At 39.9% G+C, this 21605-nt stretch overlaps 6 protein-coding genes across 11 annotated transcripts; 3 read left to right on the forward strand and 3 right to left on the reverse strand.

Moving 5' to 3' along the window:
- The first annotated feature begins 264 nt into the window (after positions 1 to 264).
- On the forward strand, positions 265 to 4893 carry LOC140795350 (uncharacterized). Of its 6 annotated transcripts, none has more exons than XM_073147861.1 (17): positions 265 to 465; positions 542 to 702; positions 852 to 929; positions 1024 to 1304; positions 1395 to 1474; positions 1547 to 1647; positions 1741 to 1863; positions 2334 to 2403; positions 2558 to 2644; positions 2753 to 2818; positions 2967 to 3059; positions 3151 to 3207; positions 3302 to 3430; positions 3520 to 3610; positions 3743 to 3831; positions 4277 to 4470; positions 4605 to 4893. In XM_073147861.1, the coding sequence occupies exons 4-17, from the start codon at positions 1070 to 1072 to the stop codon at positions 4699 to 4701; spliced, it is 1512 nt and encodes a 503-aa protein (XP_073003962.1). In that variant the 5' UTR covers positions 265 to 465; positions 542 to 702; positions 852 to 929; positions 1024 to 1069; the 3' UTR covers positions 4702 to 4893. The 6 variants fall into 6 exon arrangements, with proteins under 6 accessions (XP_073003962.1, XP_073003959.1, XP_073003965.1 ...); XM_073147858.1 differs by having other exon boundaries at positions 278 to 465; positions 542 to 706; XM_073147864.1 differs by having other exon boundaries at positions 291 to 465; positions 542 to 706; positions 1791 to 1863.
- A 512-nt stretch (positions 4894 to 5405) lies between these two features.
- On the forward strand, positions 5406 to 6858 carry LOC140795351 (probable GDP-L-fucose synthase 1). The gene is made up of 2 exons (XM_073147865.1): positions 5406 to 5588; positions 5656 to 6858. The coding sequence occupies exons 1-2, from the start codon at positions 5570 to 5572 to the stop codon at positions 6621 to 6623; spliced, it is 987 nt and encodes a 328-aa protein (XP_073003966.1). The 5' UTR covers positions 5406 to 5569; the 3' UTR covers positions 6624 to 6858.
- Positions 6859 to 8778: 1920 nt separating this feature from the next.
- LOC140795352 (uncharacterized) lies at positions 8779 to 10004 on the reverse strand. The gene has a single exon (XM_073147866.1). It carries the CDS (start codon positions 9876 to 9878, stop codon positions 9228 to 9230), a length of 651 nt encoding a protein of 216 aa, XP_073003967.1. The 5' UTR covers positions 9879 to 10004; the 3' UTR covers positions 8779 to 9227.
- A 684-nt stretch (positions 10005 to 10688) lies between these two features.
- Positions 10689 to 13686, forward strand: LOC140795244 (nuclear pore complex protein NUP43). The gene is made up of 5 exons (XM_073147703.1): positions 10689 to 11540; positions 11971 to 12040; positions 12531 to 12765; positions 13210 to 13283; positions 13429 to 13686. Exons 1-5 carry the CDS (start codon positions 10891 to 10893, stop codon positions 13498 to 13500), a joined length of 1101 nt encoding a protein of 366 aa, XP_073003804.1. The 5' UTR covers positions 10689 to 10890; the 3' UTR covers positions 13501 to 13686.
- A 326-nt stretch (positions 13687 to 14012) lies between these two features.
- Positions 14013 to 18855, reverse strand: LOC140795245 (CMP-sialic acid transporter 2). The gene is made up of 15 exons (XM_073147704.1): positions 18716 to 18855; positions 18130 to 18193; positions 17948 to 18011; positions 17733 to 17844; positions 17503 to 17582; positions 16693 to 16768; positions 16510 to 16610; positions 16124 to 16195; positions 15805 to 15853; positions 15678 to 15719; positions 15436 to 15557; positions 15260 to 15319; positions 15139 to 15187; positions 14592 to 14686; positions 14013 to 14461 (listed from the first exon to the last, which is right to left on the reverse strand). The coding sequence occupies exons 1-15, from the start codon at positions 18740 to 18742 to the stop codon at positions 14404 to 14406; spliced, it is 1071 nt and encodes a 356-aa protein (XP_073003805.1). The 5' UTR covers positions 18743 to 18855; the 3' UTR covers positions 14013 to 14403.
- Positions 18856 to 19153: 298 nt separating this feature from the next.
- LOC140795122 (aspartyl protease family protein At5g10770-like) lies at positions 19154 to 21231 on the reverse strand. Its single transcript, XM_073147518.1, has 2 exons — positions 20715 to 21231; positions 19154 to 20609 (listed from the first exon to the last, which is right to left on the reverse strand). The coding sequence occupies exons 1-2, from the start codon at positions 21091 to 21093 to the stop codon at positions 19336 to 19338; spliced, it is 1653 nt and encodes a 550-aa protein (XP_073003619.1). The 5' UTR covers positions 21094 to 21231; the 3' UTR covers positions 19154 to 19335.
- Between the last annotated feature and the right edge of the window lie 374 nt (positions 21232 to 21605).

Here is a 21605-nt window from a genome sequence, read left to right on the forward strand (position 1 = left end):
TTAAGAAAATAAGGTGTTTTTAGTGATTTAATAGAAAATTATATATATACTTCAAATGGTTAAAACTAAGTACACGTAGAGAGAGGGCACGTAGTCTACGAGATGTATATATATGCACACTTGAATCTGATCATCGTAGAAAGAAAATGGAAAAAAAAAAGAGAAGAAAACCAAAACAGATATCAATGGCTTCCACGGCTGTATCCTGTGCGGTAAAGAACACCACATCCAGCTCACTTCCCACGTGTCATCTCTACTTTCCCCGAGAAGTGCGCACGAGTCCGACCGGCACTGCGGCTTCATCCCTCGAAACTCCCCGCCGTACGATCCGTCGGTCTCTGTACGGATCATCATATCCGTCCGTCCGTTCTCCTCCTCGACCTCCGCAAAAGCGCGGCGGCATCCGATCTCCGCTTCCCACCTCCCCGAGAAGCGAATTATCGGTGGTTGCGCCACTTTTTCGCGGTGCGCTCGTGATCTCTCCTTTTTTTTTACCCCTTATTTCGTACTCTATTATTCTATAATAATGACGAGAATAAAGGCATCACCTTTCCCCTCCTTGGCGAGAGCGACTTGGAGAGAGAAACGCCACCTGCTCCTCAAGGGGAAACGCGTCCCTCCAACACTGGTTCCAGCCGCCGCGGAGCTCCATAATCGCGGTCAATTCCGAGCTTTTCTAGAGAGTCGAGTTAGGGAAGTCTGGTTGGTATATTCCTGGTCTCATTTTTAGTTTCTTTTTTTCTTCTTTTTTTTACTATTGGAGTCCTCTTCTTCTTTGCCTTCTTTTCCGTGAATTCCTGGAGAAATCGGATGGTGGTGTGTGCTAAATTTTTTGCTTTTGTTAACTTTAGTGGACATCGCGAGTTCCCTTTTGGGTTTGATTACTTGCTTTTGGACTTTTAGAATCATTGGCTATCCGCTCGTAAAAGGTTGGATTTTTTTTCTTCTTATATATATTGGATTCTGAAGGCTTCTGATGCAGGAACTTGGAGATCCTGATCTCTTCTTGTTGGTGCTTTTTAGGTTGAGTAGTGTTATTTGAGGATAGATCGACTGTAGATCGATTAAGATGAGATTTTTAGCCCGATCTCTTCGACGGCAAGTTCGAAACTTCTCTTGGTTTTGTGAGGAAGAGATTTCAATGGATGTATTGGAAAGAAGCCGAAAAGCTCTGGCATTAAACAATTCAGTATCTTATTCATCACACGAGCAATGTCGAGACAGAGAAATCAGTAGATATACGAGCCAGAATATGGTTTTCTTGAGGGCTCTTTCCACCACTTCAACTGATGATTCAAATAGAGGTCTTCGTCTTAGATTATCTTAATGTGTTGAATTGATTTGAGCTCCTATCTTTGTTTTGACAAGTTCTCTTTGGTATACATCTGCTCCAGGTGTTGAAAGAGCTGGTCCACTGGTGGAATATGAGAGGAGAATTGCATCGGGAGATCTTGTTGACGGCGACAACTTTCAGGTCTGGATATGGCAGTTCAAACTCTAGTTATTTTTCTGTATATCATTTCCTTACTTTTAACTGATGATTCAGGTTGACACACTTCAAGTTTTGCAAAGACTCTATGAACAGCTTGTTGAACATGAAGATAGCTGCCAATTGGATAGATATAAATCATCTAGGAAAGATGGAAGGTTAGTGATTCAGTCTTTGTCAGCAGGGTGTCCTGTTGTCTTTGTTCTTGTTTATTATGCTTGGTGTAATATGTCTGGTTAATCGGTTAGCAGAAGCCGGTGGTTATGGTCTCGTCTCATTCCCCAATCTTCATATTCACCAGTGAAAGGGCTATATCTCTATGGAGGAGTAGGCACAGGAAAAACGATGCTTATGGATTTATTTTACGAGCAATTGTAAGTGCATGAAGAGATCGGTTCTTCAAGATGTTTTTTCTTTGAAATATGTGTAATTGCTCAGTAATTGCCTGTTTTTCATGACTTGCATGAAAAAAAAATGTCTGCCTATCTGGCTTCTTATTAGGTCTGTTATTTTCATATACATTTAATATTGGTTGGAAGTTACTTTGACTTGAATGAATTTAAAGTTGTAATAGGTTGGCGACCTTTAACTAAAAGATAAAAACTTCATATATAATCGAGAGGATCAATATAATTGTCGCCCATCATTGAGAAGGTGCAAATGTTTGGACTCCTTGTTCTTTCTCGTAGTTAGAGTTCATGAAAAATATCATGGTATTTTTTGTTCATGAATTGAGACAATGTAATCCTGTAAATCAGACAATAACAGTACTGTAATATTAATGCATTTTCCTTATGCTGTCCATGATTTTGTCATATTCAATTATCTGATTCACATTATTCAGGCCATCTAATTGGAGGAAAAAGCGTATTCATTTTCATGACTTTATGTTGAATGTACATAGCCGCCTTCAGGTATGATTAGTTCGATATTCACCTGTGGCACATTTTGATCAAGCTCAGACTTGCAACTTTTCCTTCTCTCTCCTTCAGATGTTATTTTTCCGAGATTATTTTTAATCTCTAATATGTTCCACGTACATTCTCGGTCATAATTGTGGATTCCTAGATGCATAAAGGGGTGGCAGATCCACTTGAGGTTGTTGCAGCAGAGATATCAGATGAGTCTGTGCTGTTATGTCTTGATGAGTTTATGGTATGTCTAATACAAACCTGTAGGTCCTGTTCTTGTCTTGGCAGACTTTGCGTTATTAGCTTCATGCTGTTGGTTGTTGACATTGATTTTGACATATTTATTTTGCAGGTCACTGATGTTGCTGATGCATTGATTTTGAACCGGCTATTTCGGCATCTGTTCAGCAAAGGCATCGTATGATTATCAGTGCTTTTGGTTCTAATCTTTCCTTTCTCTTTTAGGTTAACGTGCTTTCTGAATTTGCACTAAAAATTGCATTAACCTATGATTTACTTCTTTTACTTTGGTTTTCTTTTGTCCACATGTTACTATGTACCTATAGGTTCTTATCTCCACTTCAAATCGTGCTCCGGATCAGCTTTATGAAGGTGGCTTACAAAGGGACCTTTTTTTACCTTTCATTGAAACATTAAAGGTGCTCAGCTTCTTATGGTTATTCCCATTTCTTTATTTTCCTTTTATGTTTCTTTTATCCTCTGGTGAATCTGTTGGAACTGCCAACGCAGGAAAGATGTGTAGCTCATGCAATAGGCTCTTCACTAGACTATCGAAAATTGGGTTCAGTGAGTTTGCTGTAAAAGAGTAGAACCTTGTGTTACTGCCATTTAAGCTAAAATTTAAGCTTTCACCATCGAATTTTTCTTTTAATTTCTGCAGGCTGAGCAAGGCTTCTATTTTATTGGAACTCAGAACAATGGATTTCTCAAGGAGAAATTTCATTTGTTAGTAGGACAGGATGAACCTCAGCCTGAAGTTGTGGAAGTTGTCATGGGACGTCAATTGCAGGTTCTTCCAAAATAAGTTATCAGATGGGATTAAGCATGTTCGCTAAGGTTTTCATGCTACAGTAAATGAACCAGAAAATATTCTTTTAGGTCCCCCTGGGAGCAAATGGTTGTGCATATTTTCCTTTTGAAGATCTGTGTGACAAACCTTTAGGAGCAGCAGACTACTTTGGATTGTTTAGTGAGTCCTCTGTCCTTTTGTGAGTGAAGGATAAGATATCATACTTTTCAGCTATTATGGAACTTGTTGCTGCAAATCATGTTATCTCTTGCTTTCATGCTTTATTGTGATGGAGAAAATTATGCTGTGCAGAAAACTTTCATACGCTGGCACTTGAAGGCATCCCCAAGTTTGGGCTTCACAATCGAACTGCAGCTTATCGATTTGTCACATTGGTTGATGTGTGTATTGATCTTATTCTTCCTGCCAACCTTTTTATTTTTATTTATTTATTTTTGTTTCTGCATACTAAGAAGATAGCTTCTTTTGGTATGGAATTGAAGATTGGGTTACTTTTGGTAATTGAGAATATCATATGGAAACTTTGAAGCTTTAGTGGCATATATCATACTTTAAAGAGGTGGTTTTTATGTAAAATTCAAACATATACGGTATGTTGTACAGACCAATTGGCAAAATTCTCAGCTGACACCAGTCCAATTTTCTCACGGCATTCTTCAAGTACTCCATATTATTCTGTGTGGATGGCTTCTCTAGAGAACATCATTCATCTTTCCTATGTGTGATGAGCATTACACAGAGATGATAGATGAGCAATTTACAGGCTTTTGTAAGTTTCCTGATGCACTTTTGTCTGACGAATCTCTATCTGTGCTCTTTTCACAGGTGATGTATGAGAACAAGGCCAGATTGTTATGCACAGCTGAAGCATCTCCAGTCGAGTTATTTGAGAGGATTATGACAGTGGCTGATGCCCATAAGTTTTCTCCTAGATCATCTTCGCGGTCGCAGAAAGGAGATGACCTTGACCTCTGTATCGACAATGAGCTAGGATTCGCCAAGGACCGTACGATTAGTAGGTACATTGCTTCTTCCAAATTCTTTGGAATGCATAAAAGGATCAGACCTCTCGTTCCTACAACACCTGCTAGATTCCCAATGAAATTTCATCTGCTTTAGATCTCTTACTGTTGCTATTTATTTTTTTCCACAGATTAACGGAAATGAATAGTAGAGAGTATTTAGAACAGCATGAAGCCAACTTGCAGAAGTCCTCGCAAGCAGATGACAGTGATGCATTGCAAGCATGATAAGCAGTTTTAGGTAAAAAAAAAAACTTTAAATATATCAACCCCACTGCAGTCAATATGAGATCTTGTTCACTAATAATACCATGTGGGCTTGATCTTTACGCCTTACAAAATATTATTTGGAGACTGTCAAAAGTACTGTATTTGATATGATTCCAATAAACCAAAAAAACTCTACCCTTCCTTATTGCATTTTGAATCTGATCACAGTTGTCAAATTATTCTAGAGAGAGAAAAAAAAAGTCAAAACTGTTTTCATGTGTTATTTTTTCTCTTTGAGAAGCTAACTTGCACTAATTCTTTTTTTTATAGCATCATAAATGTCTTACAAAAAACTCAAAAAATCCTTCAATCTCAGAGAAGGAGACATTATTTTTTGCTATTTTTTACTTGAAACTAATTAGATAGTGCATGTAATTTTTGAAAGAAATGTTGTCACCCTATTTTATATGTGAAAAATGTCCATTCATATAAATAACTCTAGTTTTTTTTAATAATATATCTATACTTGATTTCTAATTAACAATAGTCAACTGTTTTAAGAGCCTCTAACATAAACAATTATTTTGAGATCTCAATGCAATTAAATTTCAACATCAAACTTAGTTAAGAAGGAGGAAAAAAATAATTATAATATTAATTTTATCGGATCATGCGCACTGTCACATGCATGATGATGCGAGTCACAAACTCGCGACTCCCATGGCACGAAAATTCGCACAAAGTGTGATCCAGTCACGTGCAATGTACGTGCTTACAACGCCTTCCCCTCTCCTTCCTCTATATTTATATCCTCTGGGAAAAAAAAGGAGTCGTCTTCTGCTCTAAAAAAATCCATCGCTGTCGTCGTTCTCGTCCTCCTTCCAGAATGGGAACTCTCGACTCTGGTAAGAAACCCTAGAAACCCTCAAAACCCTACAAGTCCTAGCCCTAACCCCCTCTCTTCTTTTCCAGACTCCTCGTCGATCGGCTCCTTCGTCTCCGACAAATCCGCGAAGGTGTTCCTCGCGGGCCACCGCGGCCTCGTCGGCTCCGCCATCCACCGTCGCCTCATCTCCCTCGGCTTCTCCAACCTCCTCGTCCGCTCCCACGCGGAGCTCGACCTTACCCGGCAGTCCGCCGTCGAGGCCTTCTTCGCCGCCGAGCAGCCCCGCTATGTCATCCTCGCCGCCGCCAAGGTCGGCGGCATCCACGCCAACTCCACCTTCCCGGCGGACTTCATCGCTGCCAACCTCCAGATCCAGACCAACGTTATCGACGCCGCGCTCAAATCAGGCTCCGTGAAGAAGCTCCTCTTCCTCGGATCCTCCTGCATCTACCCCAAGCTCGCGCCGCAGCCGATCCCGGAGTCGGCGCTGCTCTCGGGGCCACTCGAGCCCACCAATGAGTGGTACGCCGTGGCCAAGATCGCCGGGATCAAGATGTGCCAGGCGTACCGGATCCAACATGGCCTCGACGCCATCTCCGCCATGCCTACCAACCTCTACGGCCCCCAGGATAACTTCCACCCTGAGAATTCCCACGTCCTCCCTGCCCTAATCCGCCGGTTCCACGAGGCAAAGGTCGCCGGCGCTAAAGAAGTCGTTGTCTGGGGAACGGGATCTCCTCTCCGTGAGTTCCTCCATGTAGATGATCTTGCTGATGGGGTAATCTTCCTGATGGATAAGTACTCAGGGCTGGAGCATGTGAATGTTGGGAGTGGGAGTGAGGTCACCATTAAGGAGCTTGCTGAGATGGTCAAGGAGGTGGTAGGGTTCCAGGGGCAGCTCGTCTGGGATTCGACCAAGCCGGACGGGACGCCGAGGAAGCTCATGGATAGCTCCAAGATAGCCACCATGGGATGGGCGCCGAAGGTTCCGCTCAAGGACGGGCTCGTCGAGACATACAAGTGGTATGTAGAGAACGTCGCAAAGCCGCAATAAGGGGAGTAAGTAACTCTGTTTCTTTCCTCTTTTCCCCTGCGTTTTATTTGATTGTGGCATCTCTGTTGTTGATGTTGTTGTTGTTGTTGTTGTTGTTGTTGTTTTATTACTTGGGGGTACTTTGAAGGTGGAGCTCTTTGTTTTAAATATCTCCTAGCCTGGATGAGTTTGTAATGTCGCGTAAATTGTTGGACCTTTTACTAGCAATAAAAGAGTCTCATTTGGCCAAAAGAAATGGAATGGTGTTCTTCATATTTGCAAAGCTTTTGATTTGAGATTCTGGTCAAAAATAGCTCTTTTCCCCGTATATATGTTTAGAAATAGTAGGAAAGATGACTTCTTTGGATCCCAGTCATGCCTCGAACAGTTTCGGTTTGTCCAATTTTAGGGGATGATGATGATACTGGTTAAAAACTTTCATTCTGCTTGCTCTATTGGCTGCATTACTGAGTTTTCTTCATGGAATCACCGACATCAAATGTTCCTTTTAAATACTCTCTCATTGTTAGCTATCTGTTTCATAAATCTATCGAGCAATGTGGATACTATGGAGAATCCGAATTCAGTTGTGACAGCTTCTCAATTTTGCTGGAGTTTAATATTCAGGAACTCTTAAGTCCTAATCTATTGCTCTTAATCAAAAACATCTTCCTATCTTCAATGTAGTCCTATTTGGAAACGACAGTTTTCTTTCCGAACCCACTCATTATCATTTACTTTAGAATAATTTTGCTATGTGGCTTCTACTCTCTATGACAAAGTTGTTTGTGTTTCTCAATCTCTGCCACTATTTCTATTTGTTCTATACATTATCATTTCTCATAAGGGCTACTGCTTCGTCGACAAAATTATAGTTGTCTGATAGTCTCCATCTATTACATATATTCTAGGTTTACAAGAAAATTCTTCTTTGAATGCATGTCGTGCCGTTTTAGATCACTGTTGTTCCAGACAGCATGCTTGCAATGTAGGGTCGAGCCGTCTTTTTATGTATTTTTCTTGACAAATTATATGTATTTTCTCTATCTCTAATCTACTAATATATGTGCCCTCTTTTTGTACCATTATTCAGTCAGTTTGGCCCCACCGTTGTATGGTTATTTTTATAGGAACGCTGGTTTTATCTTTCTTGGATATTGTTTTGCCTTCATTAGATTGAACGCATTGATCTCTAACCTGCACTTTTGTTCAATCAAAACTTGAATTTGGTAATCTATTTTATAAACAATGGAGATGATATTTGAGATGTAGCAAATGTAACAAGTGAGATCCTTTTATCACTTGACAAATTATTTTATGTACTGTTTACGAGAAGGCACGGCGGATCCCATCTTCCTTCCTGTTCTGCTCTATCTCATGCCTGTCTCTGGTGATATAATAGAATACCTGAAGGAAGTGTATCAAGTTTGAATAGCTAAAAATGGCATCAAGATCTTTCTTCACAGAATACTGATTAATCGAGATTCTATGTAATAAAATACGCGACACCAATTTAATTGGGACACCGTTAATTTCTCATTTCTCTTATAACACATCAGAAACATTTTTAATCAAACTCATGTAGATTGTATAATACCACAGCAGATGAAGAAGCAAAAATAGCAAGCAGTATTACAAAGGGAATGATAACATCCATCCAGATGTAGGTATCCTCCTGATTACCATAGTAAAGAAAGACATTCATGTTGAGCTGATAGAGAGGACTTTTCACAAAATCCAGCTATAGCAATTGCTTAATGAGCACTGTACTTGAAGTTATCTTTGCCTTGGATGTAACAGTCTCTTCAAAGTCAATATCAGGCAGCTAAACAAGCATTTCAATACTAAATACCGAAAATTGTGCACTTGCTGGAGCTAGACAATTCCAAAGGGAACAAGCTTGATATGATAGGGAGTCAAGAACATACATATCATAAGTTGTATCTGTGAATTGTACATCTTAATGAACCATAATCATACATTCAGTGAAATTTACCAAAGTCTACAGGATTCTATTGTAGAAGAAGATAATATTCATCAATGATGAAATTCGCGTGCGCACCTATCTGAATTCGGTAGAATACATTCAATATCAGAGATACACATGATGTCACTTATATTCTGCTAGAAAAATATATGCTTGACTGCTTTGAACAATTAGAAGAAATCACATGTCTTGGCCAACACTCACAATTCACAAAGAATAACTAATAATACATCAAGTGACAACACCTTTCAAAACAAGGAAGATAAACAAGTTGTCAAGAGCATTGGTAAAGATGACACTAAGTTTCAGCATGATAATGTCATTGTATGCTAAACATGGTATTTGAAACTAAGAACAATAAGCTTCTCTAGTGTTACAAAATTTCTAATCCCACATAATACAAACCTCACCTTGAAGGTTTTGGAAATCCAGCATCAATGCCTCAATCGCAAACCGAAAACCTTCATTGAACATTTGAAAATTCGAGCTCAACTCCTCAATTCGCTTTGTGAAACGAAAGGAGAAACAAAAATGGCAGGATCAGACTTCCAGTTACCAACAGAAGATGATTCTCCTCAAATGTGGTCAATATCTTTGTGAAGAATTAGCAGTGGAAATAAAAAACAAACTTTAGTCCATTAATCTTCTGCTTCAGATTTCTTTCTTTTCTTCTTCTTCTTATGCTGCTCACTTTGGTCAACAAATTCCTCCTGTTCTTTTGCTATATCCAAATAGTTCTTATTCTTCTTATACGTATATCTTTCCTCCTCATCTAAATCCCCTTTCTTCTTCTTCTTCTTCTTCTTCTTCTTTTTCCTCTCTTCATGCCTTTCTTCTTCCACTCTACCATTATTCTCCTCTTTCACTTCAAAACCATACCTTTCGTCCTCCTTGGCCTCCTTCTTCCTCTTCTTCTTCCTCCTCTCATTCTCCATTACCAAGTTTCCATCACCCCCGACTCCAATTTCTCTCTTTGCAATCCCGCCATCACTATGATTGCTCCTTTCCTCGCCCTCCGCCCCCCTCTTCCTCTTCTTCTTCTTCTTCTTCTTCTCCCCCTCCTCGCTGTGCTCCTCCTTGTAGGTCTCGGACTCCGCTCGCTTCCGGGAGAGCTTGATCTCTTGGTGGAAGTCGGCCAGCTCGTCGAATGCGGCGGAGGCGCGCCGGACGTAGGCGGCTACTTCGAGCGGCGCCGCCGTATCCGCGTCGGCGAAGCGGGCTAGGATGACAGCTGCCTTGGAGAGCGAGACGCGCGACGACGACACCACGGTTCCCGTCACCACCCTCATCTCCTCTCGCTGTCTCTATGCGAGAGAGAGGAGGCAAGAGAGAGAGGGAGAGGAAAACTAGGGTTTCGACTAAGTGGCGAATTTAGTAAATGGCGCAGAAACCATGGAGGATTTGGATTGGATGTTATACTTGGTGAGAAACGGAACCGATAACCCGCTAAAGTAAGGGGCGGAGCTACATATCGGGTTCGGGATTTCCAAAAATGGATCCGATTGTAACCGCTGATCCGGTTTATTATTGGATGAAATTTGGATCCTCTCATGAATCATTTTTTATGCACTAAATATAAATTAGATACGAGTCTAACTCTCTATGAATACAAAAACACTGAAAACACTATAACATAATGGATTACTAGATCACAAACCCTACTAAACCTAGCCTGGCTGCTCAGTTCATGTACTAAGCTAAAATATCAAAGGATTATTTTTGCTTCAAAAACCAATAGCTATTAAACTATTACACCAAACTGTTGCATTATGGATCTGCTTCTCCCATTATTGCCCAGTGATTTTATTGGAACTTCTTTTTCTTTTTGAAATGGAGAGCTATGTTTGGTTTAACACTTTATTCAACTTGGGTTGAAGAGCCAGAAAAATATTACAAAAATTTAGAGAAATTATGCTCGATGGCTTGATTACAGTAAATTTTAAGTCGTCATGCTATTAGCTGTTCTTCTAAGTCAACTATATTGTCGAGCTATTAATTATAATTTCTAGTCGTTAAGCCAAGTCGTCAAATAATTTTTCGTACAATTTATTTGGAGTTAGAATTGTATCTATTATCTCTTTCGGTCGGGGAAAATACCTACCGGCATGATCACTTCCTAAGTCCGATCCATTTCGACTGTAGCTATGGGATACATTTCTCCCTACGTCGGCAGAACAGCGAGATCTCCGTATCCGCGTCTTTCGCCGCCACGTACCCCAAGCACCCTCTTTCAAAGAAAGCCATCCTTCCCTCCCTCCTCTGGCTTCCTCAAACCCTAAACCCTAGCTCAAACCTCCAACCATGGAGGAATCCGGAAACCTCCTTTTCCACCGGTACCCCCAGTCCAAATCCATCACTTCCGTGCGGTGGCTCCCCTCCGTCTCCGCCTTCGACCGCCTCGTCGCCGCCGCAGTCCATGACCCCGACGCTTCCTCCTCCTCCCTCGAGATCCACTCCCTCCAACCTCCAAATCCTGGCCCTAATCCTAACACTAACTCACCTCTCCTCCATCTCCGCTCCTCTTTCTCCTTACCCTCCCCCATTTCCTCCCTCCGCGTCTCCCCCAACCCCCAGAAGCCCCTCGCCGCCGCTTCCACTCTCGACGGATCTCTCCACCTCCTCTTCCTCGACCCCGTCAATGGCGCCGTCGTCTCCGAACTCTCCATCGCTGGAGACCGGTCGTTCCACTCCGGGGTGATCCAAGCAATCGATCTCCAGACCGATGGAAGGGATTGCGTCACCGCTGGTGAGGACGGGAGGGTGAATCTTGTGAGTGTAGGCGAGACCGGGGTGGACTACAAGAGGGTGCATGAGAGCCGGGGGTTGGCGTCGTATACGGCAGCTAGGTGGGGGTCGGTGGTGGAATTTGCGACTGGCGGTGTGGGGTTCGGAGTTCAGTGGTGGGATCAGAGGAAGCCTGGAGGGTTGGTGTCACAGTTCAAGGGTAGCTGGTGAGTTGAATTGGTGTTAAGGGTATCTTCTAAGTGGTAAAGATCTGATTTTTAGGAAAGTAGGAGGTTTCAGATGCCATTTTGTTGATAATTTTCAATTTGACTATCCAAGTCTCTCTTCGACTATGATTCTTTAGGACAGTAGGAGGTGTTTGGCTTTAAATTGCGTTCTTACCACCTACACTGATTGGGGACTTTAACCAGGAAAATTGTGAATCTGCATTGACTTTGTTGATGTCTCTGTCTCATTTCCATTTGTACAGAATTAAGCATCTGTTATTATGAACCGATGTTATTCTAAAGTATATATCTGGTTTTTCCGGTTGATATATAGCAACCATGTGTCCCTGTCTAACTATTATTTTTTTCCCTCTGCTCAAGAAAATATCTTATACAGGTATTAATTTTAGTATACCTGCTAATGTTGCAGGGGCCGAGATAGTGTGACCCAAATGGTGCATTCTATTGATATTCATCCATCAAGAAAGCATATATGTCTGGTAAGATCACTACTACTGTAATACATCTCAGTCTCAGGGAGCAATTTCTGGAATCTGATGTCATATGTTGGATATATTAACTTTATCTTCTTGTTTGTTTCATATCAATTGTTGTTGGCAATTCCTTGTGGAAACAAGATGGCAGACATAGTTTTGCCTTTACATATATATAGATTTGATAGCTTTATGCATACACACATATGCATTGGTATGCTAGCGTGAGCTGAAACTCTTAGAAGGGTCACAGATGCAGTTGAACCTGCCTTTTTTTCACTTGTAAATTTTAGAATATTAGTAAATGTAGTTAATTGTTTCTAGATGTTGATGCAGAGGGATGACAATGATTGAAAAGATGAACGTGTATTTTAAGCATGAAGTCTGGAATTCAGAATATATTTTTTCTGATATGCCTTTCAAATTAGAAGGTTTTAAAAGAGTTTCTTGATATCATGGTATGTTCTTGATATGGTACTTATCTAAATGTCTGAAGGTAGGAGGCTCTTCTGGAACAATATTTGCTTGGGATCGTCGTTGGGAGCAGCAGCCGATCCTTCTTTCTGGAGTTGGTCTTAATGGAAGAGTGCAATCTGTCTCTGAGAGTGAAGTTTGGGAGGTTCAGTATGACAGCTACAGTCAATCATCTGGGATTACCTCAGCTCCTTCGACAAAATTATTACCTGTTATGATGTGTTCGGAAGATGGGATCCTTGCAGTCCTAGAGCAAGGTATGCTATGTCTGAAGAGATTATGGTGCGACATCTGCTAATTCTTTTCCTGAAGTTATTCTTGGTTAGGAAATCATTACTTACTGGAAGATCTAAATGTATACTTCTTACTCATGCTTAGTATTAGATTCATATAAGGGAGAGGTCCAGCTTAAGAGAGTTTAGGAAAGAAAGTTACATGTTACATGTTACATGTGGAAGTTGTCAGTGCGGATATCGGCATTATTTATGTCTTTAGCATATCATAATGCTTACGCTCCTTCATCAGTTGTAATACTTTTCCAGATTTTGTGTTGTAATTTACAAATCTTTAGTTGTTTGTTGTGGCAATCTTATAAAGAACCTCTTCTATTTTAATTTTCCTTTTCTTTAATGGTGCTATTCTAACAATATCTCCCTCTGTAATGCGGTAAAACTGTCCCTTATACTTTTCTCTTCTAACAGGTGAAAACCCCACTGAACTACTAGCTGAGCCTTGTGCTATCAATTCCTTCGATATTGATCCTCAAAATCCATCAGTAAGTTCTAAGATGAATAGTTAAAACTGTCATACTTCAAAGAAGTTACCTTTTACATTTCTGGTTTCTTGGGATGAGAGTAAGAAAGATTTTTTTTTCCTAGTATATAGTGCATTCAATATTTGACGCCTGAAATCTCTTACAGGATGTGATTTGTGGTCTGGAGTGGGAAAGCATAGGCTTGTTAATGCGTGGAAGAGATGCAATGGTTATGTAATTTGATGTCCAGTTTTTGTTCAATATGACATGGAGGTTGTGTTGTGCACAGGAGAAGATTTATCCATTATGACATGAAGAATGTATTTCCTGTAACAGCAAATCTTGCAACATATGGGTTCTTACCAAAAAATTGTCAGATATATTGCTTGCTTCAGTAAATCAATCACTTTGTATTGTTATTGCACTTCAGCAGATGATGCAGCTTTTGCTGTGGTCTAGATTTAGGTCAACTTTGTTATTCTTCCTATTAGAGAACCCCAGTTGGTTCAAAAGATTTGGGGTTAACACTGAAATCTTGTGGAAAAAAATCCGGTATATCATAATGCAGCAAGATCCTTCTATGTAGACGCCCTGTCTGCATGGCAATCCTCGATCACACCTACAGAAACAATTGCCCTACTTGCAATCCAGATGCGATCCATCACATTTCATTTTGCTAGATAAGCCTGAGATCAAGACCCAATTTGTTCTAAGGACTGAACATATACCGACTATATGAACGATGGAATATGATAAACAATGATCAAAATCATTTGCTTAGGTCCAAGTCAAATTATTTGTTCATGGACGTTGTCTCAAACAAAAGAAGGCAAAACAAAAAGTAAAGAATCACATCGCCAATTATGATCAATCAAAAACAACAAATCATGTCAAATAGAAAAGGTAAAGGAAACCCCAACAGCTTCTACGTGGAAGGGCTGATTGTTAGAATATGGAACACTAGTCCCGACTTGTCCACCACTGTTTGATGCATCTGAGATAAATTGAGCTCGTGGGCAACATTCGAGCATATAGTTGCAAACTGTTATGGTACCACACCAAGTGTTTTCACTGTATATTTCTGCCGGCAGGTTAGGCTCAACCTTAATACGTGTAGTAGAGCACTCATCAGTGTTGAAATTTATTTTTGCGGTTGAGGCTTCCCAATCGAGTGGAGATATATCGAGACAGAGACAACCCTAAAAACAAAGATGCAATTCACTTCAGTTTATTTCCATCAAGAATACAAGGATGTTAATTTTGGTTTAGATAATAATGTATGAAGATGGTGCGTGAACATTTATGACATTGAGTTTTTTGGTTACTTACGTCGATCCAAGAAAGAATGCAAGTGAGAGATGGAAGCGAAAGAGAAACACTGATACAACAGCTGTCAGAAGCATTGCCACTGAAGTGGAGTACACCTGTAAATCACATACATCTAAATGGTTAGGAAACTGAAATCGGAAGTTCAACTTCAACAAGAACGATTTACTGGGCTTACTAATAACATTTAGTAATTGAGATGAATACTATCTTATGGTGAAGTGCAAGTCATGTTTGAAAGTTCTTTCTGATTATGGAAATATAACTCATTTCCATAGAGAAAGATTTGTGATTTATCAATCTGTGTCAGTCTGTTTGGGCCTTTGAAATCTTGGTTTTCAGCAATTTCAGTGGCTCCACTCTTCAGCCCAAAGTCTCATAGAATTCTAAATAGCATATGACAAATTATAAAAGCACACCCACCTTGACACATAATTTTCTAAATACTGCGCAATGTGGTACCTTGTGCTATTTTAAATTTATAACCTTATGAACTACAAACATCATTCAAACAATATATATAACTGGCTGCAATTGAAGTTATGCTTACCTTGACAATATTATCAGCATATTTCATTACCATGGATACAGCAATGCCACTGCATATAAATCATAATTTAGAATATATGAAGTAAATGAAATTTAGAGCAATTAGTTTTTAATAAAAATACCTGAGTGCATGGTTCAGAATCATCAAGACTGTAATAAATGAATAACCGTGAAAGAAGCCTCTGAATGTCAAAAGCAAAATTAATGTCAAATGAATATAATAAGTCCCCAGGGTCCTCTTAATGAGACGGTCAATTTAAATAAGTAAAAAAATTCTAAAAGGAATTTTGAATTTTACTTGTTCACGACATCATCATAATCCTGCACACAAATTGCAATTAGATTGAAGAGCACTCCAAAGATGTAGAGCCAAAAGTTCTGCACATTGATATTTCTTGAAGGCCGCTTCTTCATAATAGCCTGCATTTTGCAAAATCGAATATTGTTCTGACCATGAATAGGAGCTTATAGTGACTGCACGCATCCTTTGACATTACAAGGGAGGAGAAACAGAGAACAACTTATATTGAATAAAACTACCTCTGTGTATACCCCAGCAAAGCCACTAAGAAGCGCCATGACCTGAGAAAGGGATTATGTGCAGCTATCACTATACCAATTTACAAACAACAGATAGCTGGAAAGTGTTCAATGAAAGAGAACTCACAATTGCCATCACCCAACCTTGAAAAGGAGTTTGAAGAACACGGTCAGAACTGCATGAAAGATAAAAGATTTAGGTTAGTGACTGGGATGTAACTATATAAGAATAAAAGAGAATATTCACAAAGCTGCAATAGATACAGAAGAAAGGCACCCTCACGTCTATACTTGAGAAAAAGGAAAAGTAAAACACTTCCTCTTCTGTGCCCTGACAGTAGCATTTTGCAGTTTATGCAAAATTTGAGCAAATTGTCTTTTATACATTCCAAGTTCTAAAAGAATTGTACACTAAAAGACCATATAATTGAACATATACATCTTACGAGGAGGTAAGCTGAGCAGTTGTGCATCCGGCGCATAAGAGAATAAAAGCCGCCCATTGTATTTCACTTAACCTGAAACAAAATAAATGGCATGGAAAGTCGTTAACTATTAGTCATGTTATGATGGCAAGAGATCTTACTCCTAAAATAAAATAGATGACATTCATTTAACATTATTAACTACAAACAAAGTTAATGACATTCCAGATAAAAACTTAAAAAACTAGTTAATGACTATAACTACAAAAAAGACAAACATAAATTTGCCTTCATCAGTACTTCTTTAGGTGCAAGCTACAATACTCATCCAGATAAATCGTTACCATCATTTAACAGAAAGAGTAAGAAAAGTAGCTTTTATCAAACAATAAATAGTAATTTCTTACTTTTTTTTAAGGATGATACGGTATAAGATGCCAGTGCTGATAATATTGAAGTTCTTCAGAATCTGGTAAGCTGGGGCATCCACATATGCAAAGATGTAATACTAGCAAGAGGAAATAATAAAATTGAAATTGGTCAAATATTCATTATTTTATCATTATAGTATTCAGCAGAAAGGAAAGTACCTGTAGTAAGTTCTTTACAAGGTAGAGTACTGCAGGAATAGGATACACACTAACTTCATCAAATGATGTACTTAACCTGGAAGTAATGGGTGAGAAGGTATAAGAATCTAGGGTACTTAAGAATGTGGTTATACTATTTTAGTCAAATATCTGTATCTGGATTGCACCAGATTACTCTTGTCAACATATACAATAATATCTTAAAAAGACATCTTACATGGTTCAAAGCACATCTCGGCAAGCTTAAGAAACCAATAAGGATTGTTGCAGGAAACATTTTCTCAATCTTAATCCCAGGAACACAAGGGTTAGGTTTCCCCTCTGTGACCCTCCCCTTCTTTCTGATGGAATCATAACTATCAACTTTCAGAATATTGAACAGAAAAAGGGAGTTTTTAAAGTGGAGGAGTTTGCCCAGGCAGAACTCATCTGTGCAATTCAAAAGGCAATCTCTTTACTACCCTGGAGATGAAATAGAGAAGGCCGTTTGCCCAAGCATTGGTAATTGCAAGAAAGATACTTCAAAAACGTTGCTCCTAAGTCCTAACTACAATACTAGAAAATAAGTACAGTTTAACAAAAAGAAAAGATTAAATCGCTTTTGTAAATGCTCTTCAAATTGGGATGCTTCAAGCCTTGATAAATTAGTTATTTTTTCAATTAGCATCAACAAGATGATAACCCAAAAGAGTTAAGAGAGATTGAGTGAGCATCTTGATCTTTACATATCAAATGTTGTTCCAATGCCTATCCTTCCCTCACACGAGGTTGGTAATTAGGAACGAAGATGTGCAATTAAAGAAGATGTACCTGTTGTCATCTGTAACACCTTGACTTTTCCAAATTCGTAATAGAGCAGCAAGTGAAAACGCACATTTTAAAGCCTCTACCTAGTCAAAAAGGAAAGAAACAGACAGCAAATTAAGCCACTCAGAAAACTAGAAGAAACTTCTAACTTCACTTATCAATACAAAAATCCTTCCTTGCAAACTTCTATTTATCATATGCCATTCTCTGAAATTAGAGTACAATTCCCTCACCGAAAAATTTGCGGTTGTGACACTGTATTCATACTTTCCAGCTCTTTTAGACCACACAATCAATATTGCCTGAGAACTTGTTAGCAATGTCAACGCAAGTGTAACAACCGACCTGCCATGATGATAATTTGGGAGCATGATATCAGATTGTAATTCTATATTTTCCTCCTTATGAACCATATCATGAGTGCTGAACACTCAACAGTATCTCTTACTTTAGCCTCCAGCTAGATTTTTTTGCCAAGACACCACCAGAGCTGGGTAAATTACTTGTTGCAACTGCAATGCGGAAAAGCAATAAAATGGACCAGAATAAGAAATAGGAGCTGAGAATTAAATACAACTTCTCCATTGGCCAGTAATTCATGAATATAAGATTATTCTCAGTGAAACTTACCGCCCGAAAGAGGCTTCCCATGAACACTTTCTATATCCTTTTGAGATGCATCATCATAGTTGTCCTACATATAATGCAACACAAGATATTTAGCACACTAAGTCTCAACTCAAAAGAAACTTTCGCCAACAACTTGGCTCCTTATGTGACTCCATGACCTCCTCAGCACAAATGACAGATTGGAAGATAAAAATGTACTTAAACTTGACATTATTTGATAGCCGGAGAAATAAAATGGCAGACATTGCTACAGGATCGAACTATCCCAAACTACGATAGGAAGGTATCCAACTCCAAAATTATTCCAAACTTGCAATGTATAATGTGCATAATTCAGAATGGCTGTACTGTAAACAATCAAAGCAGATCACGACGCGCATCAGAATCACAGAACAGCAACAACTCAAAGCAACTCGAATCCAACGTAGAGAGTAGATAGGGTTCACTAAAACCCCTCTTGTAGATCCAATGAGATCAGAGGAACGAGGACGTTAAGATCTTTTACTCTGTTGGGTGTGATTGTAAAGATTTACAGAAGAAATGACGAAATGAGTGGAGAAATTAAGAAGGGAGAGATCTCACTTACCTGATCTTTGACTCTTCTGTACTCCATCTTCCAATTGCGGAGAGAGTGGCGAGAGATCGAAATCTTTCACTATTTGGCTCTTTGGGTTTTTAACGCCATCACCGACTCCTCTTTCATCCGCTAGCTACCGGATGGGAAACAGGCAGCGGACATTGAGAGCGAATATAATCTCGACACGTCTTTCTATAAATTTGCATTTAACACCTCATCTCTTTCCAATTTACGGTTTGCCATCATATTAAAGTGACTTTTTAAGTTTCACGCCACAAGTCATTATCGCGATTTACACCATGCGTTTTTTACCTTTTCAAAATTCATCCCAAAGCACCCCTATATTTGTCATTTCTTAAAAACATCCTACTCCATCACTTTTTAAAAATAAATAAATAAATAAAATAGTTATCCGATAAAAAACATCAAACAATATATGGTGCGAAATTTTGAAAAAAAAAATCCTTAACATTATTCAAAAGATAGGGTATAAATGTAATAAATACAAAGTACAGGGTGCGAATATAGAAAATTCCAGACTATATAAAGGAAAACAAGTAGCTTGAGAGCTTGAACAATGACAGAATAATTAGTAAAGATATATATTGCTAGAACATAGATATTCTTCATCAACTATAGCTGCATGCCTCTTCGGCAAACCCCAGCCTTGATCCAAAGTTATCGTAAACTACCCTTTGATTCTTCTGCTGATAGTTGCCTATAATCCCCGCTTGGTCTTCATAAGAAAGGCTTGCAATTGCCAAGCAAACTTGAGAAGCATCCTTCTTAGCAAAGTAGAAGATCCCAGTGGCATCCACACTCATCTCCACATCCCCCTCGAATCTTAGCCTCAATGTTGGGACCTTCACTTCTTCATAGCTAGACAAGTTGAAGCATGTGTCGAGGATCGAAAACGCCGGCGCCGAAGGGTAGCCGATGAATTGCCTGACAAACTCCTCCTTTATAGCCTTGTAGACCGACGGCGGTAGCCGCGTGATCACCGTGCCGGAATCGATCAGAATCTTGCCGTTGCCGAACCCGGGAGCCTCGACGCCGAGGCCGCCGACGCTCGCGCCGGTGAGGTTGAGGAAGTAGAAGGGTGGCTGCTCAGGGTCTGCTATCATTCTAGTGTATGCAATTGGTGAGGAGTTCTTGTAAGCAGAAGTGTCGCTGCCAAGGACTAGTGAGCCTGACGAGTTGTACAATCTCGTCGGCAAACAGTAGGAGAACACTCCTCCGAATCGATCAGATGTTTGAGAAATCAAAGAAAGTTGAGTCCTTCCGAGGCCCATCAGGCCAGAAGTCCCTCCGAAGAGGCCGCGGTTGCTCCGGCCGCAGCCGAACACAAATTGTTCGACGTTGGCCTCACCGAGAGTTAGCCTTTCCTGCGATAATACACCACGGGTGTATGAGCCATCTCCATAGCTGAGTGCATAGTAGCAGCTTGATTTGTCCATGCCACAAACTCCCGAGCTACCAGTTGCTGCTTGGAGCATACCCCTGCATGTTGAGGAGTTGCAGGGAATGGATTGGTACGACGACGAGGCTGATGGCTCGAAGATGGGATCTTGCTGGTTGTAGCAGTAGAAGCAGGGTTTGCATTGGACCCAGGTGAGATCACTGCCTGTGTCGACGATCACGGTCATGCTCTTTCCACCGACGGCGACGGTGGTGACGTAGTTGAGGGTCTGAAGACTAACACCTGAGTTGAGAGGGACACGTATTTCAGATGCGTCCGGATGGATTTTATGGCGAACAAAGTGTTTGATCCGGGACTGTATGGATGAAGCTCGGGCTTCATCGGAGACAAGGAGCATCTGAGGGTAGTCCTCGGCGTTCGCGCTTCGCCGTGGCAGCTGTGAGTGTTGCTTCATTTCTAACACTGTTGCATGAGTCTGTCTTCCTGCAGTATGTAAGTTATAATTAGCAACCAAAAGGAAAAAAAAAGCAAGAAAAGGAAGAAATGAACTGTTAATAGTAGTTTAGCTAGTTATAACATGACAATTACTTGATATTTGTGGAGAGTTGATTAGAGAAGGACCCTTCTCTCCCCATTGCAGCTGATGCAGAGTTACAACTTTCTTCTCTTCGAGACGGCGAAAGCCGCCGTCTGCGGCGACGACAGCTAGAAGGAGAGAGATTAGAAGAAGATGGCGAAGCATGGAGTGTGAAGGAGAAGAAAGAGGGGTGGTTGCTCGCACCATTGCAGAGTACTCTTTGGAAGATGGAATGCGGTAGCTAGAGAGGGGGAGAGAAGAGTGAAAGGGAATTTTTGAGCGTGAGTAGATTCTTAGGTGAAGTGGAGTTTGGGATGAGAACAAAAGAAGGATGGGCTGGCTCTTTGGAAGCATTTGTGCATGAGGAATTATTGAAGGATTCACGGGCATGTCCTCAAGCCAGACTCAGCTAAAGCTTTTTGCTCTCTTACTTTGGTTCTATGCCCACTGTTACAAATCGCTAGTCCCGTGATTCATGGGGAAAGAGAGAAAGCATTGGCAATCTAGTAGCTGCTTGCCTTTTCTTTTGTTTTTTTCTTGAATATTCTTCACCTATTTTTCTATTCTTCTTTTCCGTAGATTATGGTTCAGTAAGTTAATCACAAACAACCCAGTCCTCTCATATGTAGGCCGGACTACTATAGGCCAACCCTTCAAAATTTTCTGGAAGAAAATTTATTAAATATTAATCTTAAAATTTACATATGATTTACACTCAGATCATGATTTTTATCATGAAAATTAAGATATAATTTTATTTTGTAGAAAAATGATTACATTACTATAAAATAGACTGATACTCGATGTATTCTTATACAAAATATCTATCATAACAAAATAGGAACAAAAAAAAAACACTAATGAATTAGATATCAAAACGGTGTACCTCTACCGCTAGTGGA

Source organism: Typha latifolia, chromosome 9 (assembly GCF_019914945.1).
Source record: "Typha latifolia isolate L0001 chromosome 9, TyphaL0001v2, whole genome shotgun sequence".
NCBI lineage: Eukaryota > Viridiplantae > Streptophyta > Magnoliopsida > Poales > Typhaceae > Typha > Typha latifolia.

What these genes read in the sequence shown, in the direction of transcription:
- LOC140795350 (XM_073147861.1), top strand. Translation starts at nt 1,070, where the DNA reads ATGAGATTTTTAGCCCGATCTCTTCGACGGCAAGTTCGAAACTTCTCT. An exon ending in TTGACGGCGACAACTTTCAG is followed by an intron (nt 1,475 to 1,546) that starts GTCTGGATATGG and finishes CTGATGATTCAG; the next exon opens with GTTGACACACTTCAAGTTTT. An exon ending in ATCTGTTCAGCAAAGGCATC is followed by an intron (nt 2,819 to 2,966) that starts GTATGATTATCA and finishes ATGTACCTATAG; the next exon opens with GTTCTTATCTCCACTTCAAA.
- LOC140795352 (XM_073147866.1), bottom strand. Translation starts at nt 9,878, where the DNA reads ATGAGGGTGGTGACGGGAACCGTGGTGTCGTCGTCGCGCGTCTCGCTC.
- LOC140795244 (XM_073147703.1), top strand. Translation starts at nt 10,891, where the DNA reads ATGGAGGAATCCGGAAACCTCCTTTTCCACCGGTACCCCCAGTCCAAA. An exon ending in CAAGAAAGCATATATGTCTG is followed by an intron (nt 12,041 to 12,530) that starts GTAAGATCACTA and finishes AAATGTCTGAAG; the next exon opens with GTAGGAGGCTCTTCTGGAAC. An exon ending in TTGATCCTCAAAATCCATCA is followed by an intron (nt 13,284 to 13,428) that starts GTAAGTTCTAAG and finishes AATCTCTTACAG; the next exon opens with GATGTGATTTGTGGTCTGGA.
- LOC140795245 (XM_073147704.1), bottom strand. Translation starts at nt 18,742, where the DNA reads ATGGAGTACAGAAGAGTCAAAGATCAG. An exon ending in TCACAACCGCAAATTTTTCG is followed by an intron (nt 17,583 to 17,732) that starts GTGAGGGAATTG and finishes CTTTTTGACTAG; the next exon opens with GTAGAGGCTTTAAAATGTGC. An exon ending in GCATTCTTTCTTGGATCGAC is followed by an intron (nt 14,462 to 14,591) that starts GTAAGTAACCAA and finishes CTTTGTTTTTAG; the next exon opens with GGTTGTCTCTGTCTCGATAT.
- LOC140795122 (XM_073147518.1), bottom strand. Translation starts at nt 21,093, where the DNA reads ATGCCCGTGAATCCTTCAATAATTCCTCATGCACAAATGCTTCCAAAG. An exon ending in CAACTCTCCACAAATATCAA is followed by an intron (nt 20,610 to 20,714) that starts GTAATTGTCATG and finishes TACATACTGCAG; the next exon opens with GAAGACAGACTCATGCAACA.